Source organism: Microchirus variegatus (assembly GCF_963457635.1).
Source record: "Microchirus variegatus genome assembly, chromosome: 2".
NCBI lineage: Eukaryota > Metazoa > Chordata > Actinopteri > Pleuronectiformes > Soleidae > Microchirus > Microchirus variegatus.
The window spans coordinates 33,727,083-33,739,875 of NC_139803.1; the positions used below are offsets into that span (position 1 = coordinate 33,727,083).

At 40.5% G+C, this 12,793-nt stretch overlaps 1 protein-coding gene across 1 annotated transcript; it reads right to left on the bottom strand.

Moving 5' to 3' along the window:
* Positions 1-122: 122 nt before the first annotated feature.
* On the bottom strand, positions 123-12,632 carry adam17a (ADAM metallopeptidase domain 17a). Its single transcript, XM_083905115.1, has 19 exons — positions 12,504-12,632; positions 12,058-12,190; positions 11,140-11,273; positions 10,810-10,898; positions 10,471-10,651; positions 9,296-9,426; positions 9,072-9,158; positions 8,517-8,642; positions 8,091-8,235; positions 7,235-7,326; positions 6,640-6,792; positions 5,124-5,323; positions 4,899-5,002; positions 4,681-4,815; positions 4,279-4,409; positions 4,084-4,162; positions 3,914-4,002; positions 3,764-3,820; positions 123-1,902 (listed from the first exon to the last, which is right to left on the bottom strand). Exons 1-19 carry the CDS (start codon positions 12,607-12,609, stop codon positions 1,495-1,497), a joined length of 2,580 nt encoding a protein of 859 aa, XP_083761241.1. The 5' UTR covers positions 12,610-12,632; the 3' UTR covers positions 123-1,494.
* Between the last annotated feature and the right edge of the window lie 161 nt (positions 12,633-12,793).

Sequence of the window (12,793 nt, forward strand, 5' to 3'; positions counted from 1 at the left end):
TCTGCTATAGTTGTGTAGCGGTTCACATTCGTCCAAGAGGAGCCCACAGCCTGTCAGCAATATACATTTAAATTCACGTTTTTGTACGACTTGAACAATGGCAAGAAGGAGCTAAACAAGAGAAGAAGGTGCTATAATTCACATTGGCACGAGAACAGAAATCTGAAAAGTTCAAATTCAACGTTGCCTCAGTTCTGTTCCGTCAACCTTCTTGTTTATTTTTCACAGAAATACATGAGGCCAGAACAGTAATAGTATGAAGCACTATGTTCTTTCATACAGGAATCAACCACAATAAACTCAGAGACAGTAACATTTGCTTTACGCTGTAATGCTCAGCAGACTACGACTTGGTTCTTTGCAAAGATTAAAGCGGTCAAATGGACAAAATAATACATGTACAAAAGTTAAAAAGCCAACTTTCTGGTAACGTGGAAAAAAAACATAACTTCAAGTGCTGTTGGGACTCAGATTTCATTATATGTAAATAAAAAAAGAGTCAATTATCCATTTGCTTAACATCCCTCTGAAATGTGTGCATTTATGGGGAAAAATAGCCACTACTACAACAACATTAATAATATTAGAACATGTTGACCTGTTAAAAGTGTTAGTAGAGCAAAGCTGTGAGGAGACGCCGTGTTAAGACGGCACTTTGTGCACGTTTTCTCCTTGTGGTCCACAATGAAAACTTTATTTAATTAGGGCCTGTGAACACGGAAACAGGTTTAGGTGAATACGTATACTTTCTTTTGTCGGAGATGGTGTTTTAGTGGATCTGAAATTGTATTTTTTATTTTTTTTTTATCTCAAAACACTGGCCAGAATACACCAAAGTAATAGGAAAAGGACGACGTTCATTCATCGTCTTGTGTTTGGAGACAGTTTTTCCAACTACTGTCAATGAAAAGTAACTAAAGTCAGTCTGAAAAGACACAAGATATCACTAGAACACATCCTGTCTTTAGAGATGTCACACATGGAAATGCAGACGTGGCCCTAAACACCACACTGGTATATACAGGTTGATCTTTGGGATCAGTGTCATCAGTTTTATAATTTTTTTGATCTTTGGGGAATAAAAAAAACTCACTTAGCCCATGGGTTATGAGAAAAAGACAATTAAACTAGTTATGTGATGTGTTCAAGGAACCAGCCCAGTGTGGATATTACCCCAAAGACCTTCTCAGACCTTCCTCTGGTTGAGGAGATCATCATCATCATCATCATGTGGTTAACTGAAAAAGGCACAGCATTATTTTACACAGGCACACAAAAACTGAACTAAAACGACTTTTAGTGCAGTCTGTGACAGTGATCGACTAAGACTGAGGAATATCCAGTGTCTGAAATGTTATCCTTTTAAGCCTGACCTAAAAATCACAATCTATGATGTGCGATGAGAGAAAAAAAAAGCCTACTAGCGCTGCATTGACCTGCATGTTCCCTAAACCACTCATCAGGTTGTGTTTTAATTATCGTCGTTGATTCTACTCAGCACTCGGTCTCTTTGGTGTCAATGCAGTCCTGCCTCTGGAGGCGCCACCGCTCCCTGGCCGGCTGGTTCTGTTCTGTCAGATCCTCGTAGGAGGATTTCGTAGCCGACGAGCAGGCTCCTGCGGTTGTGAAATCGTCCGTTGCCGCCCCCTCCTCTCCCGGGTGAGAGTCGCTGCTGGTGTCCTCCTGGATGGTGGCCATCCGCAGCCCCCCTGCGCTGTCCGGGGTGGGGACGTAGCTCGGCCCTGGGGCCGGGATACTGCTGCTGGCCGCGGGAGGGCTTACCTGATGAAGCTGCGGGAGCAGGGAGGAGGGCGCGGTCCGGCCGGCGGAGGAGGAGGGATGCTGATGAGGCTTGACGATGCGCACGGACGCCGACTCGATGTTGTTCAGCATTTCTTGACTCTGAAAAGGTAGAAACAACAGGTGAGTGTGAAGAACGTCAAAGCTGAGGTGGACTTTTTACTATGTTCTGTCGAAATGACAACTTCTGATACATCTTGCATCATAAGATGATCTTACGTCATATTTAAACGGCCTTTGTGAAACTTTTCTCACACTGGACAGTTTGTGCCTTCAAACAAGGGTATTAACTAATCCGTTTCTGGGCAACAGGGCCCCGATTGTGCAAACTGATTCATGTACAGGACTAACCAGCACATCTACACTAAGCCATTACTGAGATTTGAAGTTTCATGTTCTACTATTACAATCCAAACTGTCTGCTGTGAGAAAAACATCTCGAGGAATCTGTTCCCTTCGTCTCCAAAGTTTCCTCATCAACAGCAAAAGGGTGATTTTAAAATAAATAAATATATAGACGGATCACCAAAAGGACAATACCCTGGTCTCACTGTGGCTCTGAACAACAGCAGATGCAAACTTAAAACGACGACAAACACTGAATCCAAAATGTCACAAATGACAACAAGGTACAACCTTGTGGGTCCTCTCTCTGTTTGAATACTCCTGAACTGCATTCTTACTTTCTTGGGGTAATTTCTGATCCGGTAATGTGCAGGACTAGATTAGAACATCGCAAATGTCCACAATGATGGGTTTAGCTCAGTGCTTCGCAATTATTTTCTGTTATGCCCCCCCCTTAGGATGAAGAAAACATTTCGCCCGGCCTACTATTTGAGAAGGACTGGTTTAGCTGCTAGAAATGCACAGCCTGATCAGTGATTACGTCAAGGAGTAAGTGACCGCAGGAGTATCCCAAACCATGGGGCCACTGACCATGCATCGTCATGGAATCACCAGCAAACGCATCGCAACACCAAGCCATTATATGGCACACACACTCACTCACCTATAGGGGGAGCTCTATTACAGACCTCCACCATCTGCTGCAGTTCCAATATGAATGGAAAGAGCCAAGGCAAAGAGTGATGGACAGGTCATGTACGTCCCTGCCTTTTTCCTGAATCGTTTCAGAACTGCGAGCTGATTAAACACCAAATTTGTCAGCACTAATGATGTGAAGAGAAAAACAATCGGCTTCAAGAGAGCGCAACTGTTTTGTGGCTTTAAAAGAAACAAAGAAATATAAATAGGAAAGAATAATAAATAATTTAAAAATAAATGTCTGACTTGATTGTGTAGAAGAACTTTGAGAGAGATTGACTCACTGTGTTTTTATTATGTCCAGCACATGAACTGAAGAAGTTGGATTTTTGTGTTCTTTTATTTTAAACTGTGTCATGTCTAACAAAATTAAAGAAAAGCATCATGAGGGGACCATATAAAAATGCTCCAAAATTACTGGAAAATTAGGAATTTGGGAACAAAAAATGTAAAAAAAAAAACACCCGGCAATGGTGTTCTAGGGTTAACAAGACATCCTTGTATTATTTATTTGTCAATGAAAAATGTATCAAGACTGTACAGAAGGTGTGACTAGAAAGGACCTGGAAACATGACCTGACTGACATTTACTCATGTAGAGCGCTGTCATTTAATTTCATTGTTTAAGTTCATGCCATTTCTAAAAAAAAAATAAGAATGGCCAAAAAGGAGAGTTAGCTTTGCTGGCAATTCTTATTTTACTGAAGGTAAATCTATCAACTGTATTGTGTCCCCAGCTTTAGAGAGATTGTGGATGAACTAACATTTGTTCATCACTCACTTGTTCATTTTTACTCATCATCACTCATTGTAAACATGTGTAAAACAATCAACATTCATGCTACCGTCATTGTTAAGGATGCTAGTGTTAGTTTAGAGCACAGGATCAAAAAGAGTATAATAGAGGTGAGGGACTTACATTTGGAGGGTAGTAGGACTTAGTATTCTCCTCATACTGCTGGTCGAGTCGTTTGTCCTGTAGCGCGAAGCACAAATAGAAAAGCACGGTCAGAATATGCATACAAGGGAACAAGACCCAAGTGAAAAGCGACGTCCATGAGTTTCTTACCACACAGTGAACCAGGATACTCAATGGAATCCAGAAGACGAGAGAAAACACCACCACTGAGCCCACGATGTTGTCGGCCAGGAATTTACCTGATGGGAGAGGGAAGGTTGGTGACAGTGGCATGGACCGACTGAATTCAAAACCAGCGTTGGCTGCTAACAGGTTTTTACCAAACGTGTTGATGTCCAGCTTGTCGATAAAGTCCCACAACCTCTCGATTGCATCCTGCACCTGCTTCATGCACTTTCCCTGTTTGAACAGGAGAGACGTTTTTAAAACCTTTAAACCTTTCAGAGCTGGACTGTGTTAAGATTTACAAAAAAACATAACATAATAATGGAAATATGAAAGATTTGATGACTCACAGTCTCGTCACAGAATCCCACCGTGCACGGTTTCCCCTTACGAAGGAAAAGGAAACTGCCATTGGTCTGGACGAAGGGAGAGCAGATGCCGTCCTTCCTCCTGCAGCACACTTTACAGGAATGCTCAGTTTCTGGGAACAGGAGAAAAAAGGTTGTATATATTCAAATAAAGATAAATAAAGCACTTTAGATGCACTTGTATAAAAAAAAAACATTGTCACTGGTTAGCTGTAGACAACTGGACTTGCTTAAGGTTATGTTAACTTAAAGTACAGCTAACTATTAGAGATGATTTATGACCTTCACAGACTTTAAAATGAATTACACTAAATTAAGTTTGTTGATTCACATCAATCTTTACACCATTATTTAGATGATATATACAGAGATAAATGAAATTACCGTTGCAGGCACAGGACTGAAGGTTCTGCATAGCCTCGCAGAAAGGGTTGCACTCTCCTTTGCGACAGCGTCCATTGTCGACGCACACTGTTTTGTCCTCCGCGTTTGCAGGAGGTGGACAATCACTGCTGTTGCCTAAGATACGAAGGAACAGTGGTGTGATGTGATGCAGTTGAAGTGGTAAGTTGTCTCGTGTCAGACCAGCAGGTGGTGCTCACCTGTGCAGGAGGAGTTGCCTTTACATGTCGCACTGATGGGCTCCTGACAGCGCACTCCTGCCTGCTCAAACTTGCAATATCGACAACAAGGGCTGTTTCTGTCGCTATGGAGAGAAACAGGAACGCGTCAGCCTCTCCGACTCTCATTAGACACAAATATTTTCTCATACAGCCCTATGTTTGAATATGTGTTTAAACTTGTGTCAGAGCTTTTGGGCCAAATACCTGCACTGTGCACCGTGTTTAAACTTGCAGGTGGATGAGCAGCAGAGGTCATCCTTTAGGTGGAGTAGCCCGGGGTCGCACTCCTCCCCTTCCTCCACTCTAGAGTTCCCGCATACCTTACTGTTCCTCTCTTTGAAGCACATCGGAGCCTTGAAACGCAGGGTCTTTCCTACGGAAATCTTGCTGCAGTTGGAGAAACGCTTCAGGGCGAGAAGGAGAGGGAGACAGATGTGAGATCCTCACTGGGAGTGATTGAGTTCTGTTGAGCCAGTGAGGGGGAATGGTGATGAAGGAGCATGAACCTTCCAACTCAGGGTTATGGATACAAAGGGGATTTTGCTTGAGTTACTGTATTGTTATTAATTTACAGCTACACTAATGTTCAAAAGTTTGGGGTCACCTTTACAATTTTTTTGGTGTTTTCCATTAAAACTCACTTTTATTCATCAAAAGAGTTGCAAAATGAATAGAAAATAAAGTCAAGACATTGACAAGATTAGAAATAATTATTTGTATTTAAAATAATAATTTTCATCAAAGAACCAGCAAAACTGTTTTCAGCTGTGCTAACATAATTGTACACAGGTTTTCTAATCATCCAATAGTCTTCTAACATGATTAGCAAACACAATGTACCATTAGAACACTGGAGAGAAATGGGCCTCTATACACCTATGTACATATTCCATTAAAAAACAGACGTTTGCAGCTAGAATAGTCGTTTACCACATTAACAATGTATACAGTGTGTTTCTGATTACTTTAATGTTATATTCATTCAAAAAGGTGCTTTTCCTTAAAAAAATAAGGACATTTCTAAGTGACCACAAACTTTTGAAAGGTAGTGTATATCAACTGGTTCATCTGGACAAAGTCATATTTATTTCTCAGTGACATGATTTAAGATATTATTTAATCCCTTGCCGATATCTTCCAAGAGATTCCTGGTTGAGGTGCAGAACAAGTCAAAACAGATAGTTAAGTGCATATTTATGAAGTGTTCAGGCCAATGTCAGATGAGGTGCAGCAGTTTATTTACAGTCATGTTTCACAACTGTGACTCACCCTTCACTTGCACTCTGCAGACTCATTTAGGAGTGCTCTCTACACTTCATATTTAACTCTGTGTGTCCTCTTCACTGACTGACAGCATAGGCTGCTACACAAGAGTTATTTGTCTGTTGCAATGAACAGTTTGTTGAAGTTAAAACAGAAAATCACTGCGACATGAGATCACAAAATATGCTGATTCAGTCTATCAGCTCCACACGACTCCGTTTCTCAGTATAGTAGTGTTTAGATGTCGTCATCTGTGACTTTCCTGCGATGCACAAAGGAAGTGACTTGTTTTATGTCGAGACATTTAGGCATCATTGCACTTGCAAAGCAAGACAGCTGCAAACTGGTTTGAGTATGACTGAAAACATAAAGATGTACCCATAAATAGTTTCAGCAGTCAATTCCACTGCTCAAAAAAATATGAGGGCACTTGTTTTCCCATATTTGATCTCAGTACCTTGTTGTTGACATGGTCCCCGCTCACAGCGATAGGGTACATGACAAATTTGCCCCCTTGGTCATCGCTGGGAGCGCAGTAGGGGATGTTGTCTGGGTCGTGCTCCGCTCCAAAGTTGTGTCCCAGCTCGTGAGTGGTCACCAAATCTGCTTCCTGAGTGCATAAATGCACCGGATTTAACTCATGGTTAACACTTTGTTTGCAACAACATTCATTCACGGTTCAGTTAACAGCAAATGGCAAGAAAACAATATTCAAATCAGGCAATATTATTTCACGTTCTCTTACGCATAATACTATCTGCAGTACACACAACATAACGTGTCCCAAAAATGAATATCTTTCTCCCAGTTCAAGTTATTGTTTTGAAATTTTAATGCAGATTGTGCTGGGGAGCATTGAACCCACCAAAATGTATTTTTTTGTCAGCGTCAAAATACAACAGGGTTAACACCATTTCACACGACAGCCACAGAAAAAGGTGTGGCTGCTCTACTTACAGTCTTAACATCACTGAGTGATATGTAGCATTACATCCTGAGTGAAAGTAGCAGCACAAAGACAAATGGTTGTGGAAGGAAGTGGAAACGATTACCTTTGTGAGGATGGTTTTGCCATAGTTCATGGTGCTTGTCAAGCCTGTGTTCAGGTAACTGGGATTCTTGACAGAATGGTGTGGGTAGTAGGCTACAGAAGGACACAGTCGAATAAAGAGTTTTCAGTGCTTTAAAACAAAACATGAAGCTTTTGGTTTTAGGCCTCATTCAGATAACCAGGCTGAAGTGACTCATATCCAATTTTTTTTAGTTGATATGACTCAGCGCTGTGCAGACACAGAAGCCCAATCACCTTTTTTTCTTTTTTTCTTTTTTTTTTTTAAATACTGGTGATATTTGTTATCCTGTAATGTGCATTCTGATTATACTCTAAAAATTAACTTGGCAATAAACTTTAAAAAACTGGCTGGATGACAGCAAAGAGAATGATATCAGCAAACTGTGACTTTCTACATTTGTTATTCCCCAGACATATTATGAGCTATTCTCTGATGCTAAATTGTTATTTGTAACTGTTCTAGTTGCAAATCAGATCTGTGACTCTTTGTTTTATGATCCTGGATCAGATAAAGATCAGGATTCTTGCAGCTTTTTGCCTCTACACATGCACTGAGCGTTGACATCATCGATTCTCTAGACTTAAATGTCACTTACAGATTTTTTTACAGATTCGTTTCCGATCCTGAATTTCTCCCTGAATTGCGGATCAATAATTTAACTTACTATACTTATCTGCTGCTTGAATTTATATCACTCAGAAATATTTATTTGATGTTGTTAATGATGCATGTTCGCCAATATTTGTGTGCCATTTAAGAGGGAAGTCGTGTTCACATTTTCTCTGGTCTTGAGCATTCTCTGACAGTGTAATGTTGCTGCTGCACGACACCTTACGTTTAGGGCAGAGGCCGCCCAGGGCCTGAGCCTTGGTGGGGGCCACATAGGCAAGTCCCAGTGTGCCCTCAGCAAAATCCTGGTAGGTGAAGAGGTGAGCCAGACACACAGTCGAGGCGTTGCCAGCTATGTCCGAGCTGAATTGCTAAGGAAACAGAAGCAGAACCCATTTTAACCAACATTTGTATCTGATAACAACAGCTACTACTCTATTTATCCACATGGTAAATGCAGAGTATGGAAATATTTTTCATTTAAATGAGACAGTTCAAATATTTTTTACACTTGTATTTCTTGTTATTTATTATCATTACCATGTACTTCAGCATGTTTGGAACTAATTACTAATGGAAGCTCCAGGCTGCGGAGCATTTTACACAGTTGTGTAAAACCTTTTCATTTTATGCCAATGACTCCTTTCCATACCTCTAGAAGTTTTTTCGCGTCCCACGCCTCTTTTTTAGGATCGGGGCTGTCCTCCATGTTATAGTGGACCCAATTGTTGGCACTAAAGCCAGGGGGGGGTTGTGTCGGCTCCTTGTTGATGATGATCTGATAGGCAAAGAGGTCATTTCTGAATAATGTCCTACACCCATTGCAACAGCTGTAATTGGACTTTGTATGGTTCCATACTTAGGTCAGACAGTTGATTTTAAAAACCATATAATTTATTTACAGACACTGGGTTTAAAATGCATGTCTTTTCAGTGAAGAGGCACGCAGCTTATCATGTGGAACACAGTACGTCTCCATTTATTCTTAAATTACCTCATGAGACACAAACAAAGGCTTTCAGTTCAACCTAAGAAAAATGCTGCTCTCAAACTCCCCATATACTTCAGCTTGACTTTTCAGATCAACTCGATCCAAGTAAAACAAAGCCACTGTACTGCTGAAAACAGTGATAGCCGGTGTTGTAAGAGCTACAAATCAATCCACAAATATGTCATCGACTGTCAAGATAGAGTACAAAACACACACCTGATTGATCTGGACCCCATAGCCTTTAAACTCATCATCCCATGTTGTGTTCCTATAAATGTCATCAACTCGATCAATCAGCTCAATCTGAAACGAGAAAAAATATATATATATTTTTTTTTTATTATTTTTTAAATCACATAACAAAAAATATAACCACTTTAGGCCAGTTCCATTCAATGTAATAGTGCATTAGGTTTGTAAACAGGATCATAAAGTCAGACCAGGTAGTTGAGAGTGACGCTTTCTTGTCCTCGGCCCATGTGTCTAAAGAAGCGGTAATCTGCAACCAGCAGCAGAGGGCAAGTATTCTTCTTGTGGTCGTGGGCATGTCTTTTCTCTCTGTGGTGGTACTCTATATAAGTTATAGGAAAAAAAAAGAACACATTCAGAAAAACCAAGGAGAAAAAACAATCATTCAGCTATTTTGTAACTATGTCTAGGCTAATCTGGCATAAAGGCAGATAAATAAGGACAGCAAAATGAGGCCATGCTCTCGTATCCCATTGTTAATTGCCCTCCTTTTCACATTTAGCAACACGTCTTCTTTAATATGCCTCTGAACTGATTAAGTCTCTGCCTCTGTTCTTGGAGCCAGAGTTAAACAGCCATTTATTGAAGAAGTGGATGCCTGGGTGCATAAAAAGGAGGTGTAAATGGAGGAGTTTAAGTGTTGTTTAGGTTCTTTTTTCCAGCTAAAGCAGCAGTTTTCAGGTTAATGTGCACTAACAATACTGAGTTTTAACTTTGTGGACGTTTTGTTTGGTGCTGCAATCAATGTGTATTATTATAGGTTATTCATCTATAACAATCAGTTCAACTTTGAGATTAAATGTTCAATTGTTTTTGAAAGCATTACATGCGTCTGAGCAAATGAATCACTACTGTTCAGAGGTGTGGGTGGACAATGTGCATTTCTCTGGCAGTGGGAGATGGATGACAGTTCCAGTGTTATGGTGTTCGCAAACAATTCATTATTTTAAAAGAAGAATCGTTCAGGTGGACGAACTGAACTGAATCACTTCCTGACCGAAGATGTGTCAACCCAGGCATGAGTCACTCACTGAATCAGCATATTCCCGCGTGTCCACACCCACAAGCGAGTGAAGGAGAAAAGCTGAGCAGCAGAGACTGCAGTGAATTAAAGTGATTCATTCACTGAATATACAGTGAATGAATCAGTGAACACAGCCCTACCAGTACACTGAACGTGTGCCCTGAGTGATATTCAGCGACTTAATGCGTCAGAATCAGTCCCAGCAAATCCAAGAACAATGTTGAATTGTAGTTCAGTTAAAACAACTTAAAAAACCTATAAACATGCGTTAATCGCCAACATCTAGCAAGGACATTACTGAAATCTGATGATTTAACAGAAGAAACAGACAGCAGCACTCACCTTTCTCCTCATCCACCTCCTGTCCATCCTGGGGCAGCAGGGATTGGGATGGTTCCATGTCCTCCGCGTGGATGTAACCACACATTTTTGGCGAGGTGATGCGACTCAGATTCTTAATATCATCAGAACGATAAACCAGCAACCTGCCATCTGTTGGGGAATCAACAAACCTCCATAGGGGCTAAATAAAAGACATGAGTATTAGACATTTCACTGTGTGAAGAATACAACACTTAACTGTGAAATATTGAGATAAGTGGAAAAATGTGGCTGGACAAACGTCTAACAGAATAAAAAGATTTTCTTGTCAGAAACAATAATTGTGCTGCCTCTTCTCACCTCTACGTTGTACTCTGCCTCGTCAGTCAGAATATGAGCGGAAAACTCGTCTCCGTCTATGTGTGCCTGCACACGAGAATTCTCCTCTCCTGCAAACACAAAACAACATATACTATTATTGAAATACTTCCTCAACATAGATTAAATCTTAGTAGAGGTGCAAACACAGAGAACTATACAGCATTTTCATCAGCCCAATATTGCTGATATTCAGAAAATATAGTGCATAATTTCTCTGATTAAAAACTTCAAATCTTTTTTACCGTTAACCCTATAACATAAAAAAAACCCTAAACGGTTAATTCATTAATGTGTTAAGTTTCCACTCACCAACCACATGTCCTGTGAAATAGTTCTGAAGCTGTACGTCAAAGTTCTCCTCCCTCCCATGTTTGTCAACAAACACAGCTTGGAAGTTGTCGGTGAAAATGTCCGTGTTGGTGGTCAAGTAAAGCTTGAAATTCCTGCAGTCGAAAAAGGAAAATTAAAACATTAATTAAAACATAAGGAATAACATTGGATTTTTTTCTTCATGTCAAAACAGTGACATAAAACACAGATGAAAATCGATACATTTGATCACAAATTTACATGTGATCAAGATATTTTTTTTTAGATCAAAGCAAAGTGAGCATGCTCATACTGTAGGCTGACAGGGTTGTGAGCCGGTACGTTTACAGCCCATGGAAAGGAATTGGGCTGGCTCAATCTCAGGAGCCAGTATTGAGTTAATTTAGTTTAGTTAGTAAATGGTTAATGCAGGATTGCTTTAATGTGTGGTTAGTTAAAGTAGTTAACCGGTAAATGGATGGATATTCTTCTAAAGGAAAGGAAAGTGATATTGAGGACCTTTGATGTTATTAGAACATCTATTTGACCATGGACCCTTTGATACCTTTGACAGCTATGATAGATAGAGGCATAGGATGATATGTATGACTCAGTGGTTGTGTCCGTTCGAAGCGGAGCTCGGATTGTTGTAAAAAAAAATTTGACCGTCATGTTAAATCTATAAATTGTCATTCACAATCTGGAACATCAAGAGATATCCGTTGTTGATTCGAGAGAGGCTTGGATATACAGTATGTGGATGGAAATGTAACCTGGATGTACGGCAAGTGGAAATAAAAGTGCAAACCAGTTACAAGGCTCCTCCTTCCCTTGGTGATTACGTTTGCCATTACAGATGGGTTAAAATCACCATCACCATTGGTGTGTGTGAAAAATAACGAATTCTAGTTCTAGTACCTGTGCAGGGCTCTGAAGCTCACCAGGCGCTCCAGGTGGGACTGGGTGTGGACGTCCCTTTTTCTGACAGAGTGAAGCTGGAGGCCCGACAGTGGCAGGACCTCATAGTCTGACAGGACCGAGCTAAGATCATCTGGGAGACACACGAGTGGAAACAGCAGACGTAAACAAAAAAGTGCCTCGGTCTGTCACACACCCCAACTTGGAGCTCCCCACATGATATATGGATTTAATAGGCAGCTTGCAAAGACGTGACAACTAAATCATTTCTACTACTACTATTAATAATAAAAATAATAATAATAATACATTCTACAAACACAGTATTACAATAGACAAAAGTCTAAACAAATAATATCAATGTATATACTTAGTTGTTTGGTTTCCTTCATCGGCACATTATTTCCGTAGAGGCTGATGTTAGCTTAATGTGCTAAGTAACTTACCAAACTCCGGTTTTCCATCGTGACTATCGTCTCTGGTAATGCTTGGATTAATCGCACAGTTGACCCAGTAAGGAGCAAGAAAGGTAATTAATAGTATGGTCCTCATTTTTAGAATGCCCAGACAACTACTATAGCGCTGTCATTCTCCCAGCTTATTTAGGTTTGACTAGACTGCTAACGTTAGCCTAGCTACCCGGAAGTGCGCCGATTGTAAAACATCCGGTTTTCAGGCAGCACAACGAACGACCGTCAGTCCTTCACAATTTAATACATTTCTCTAAATACATAGA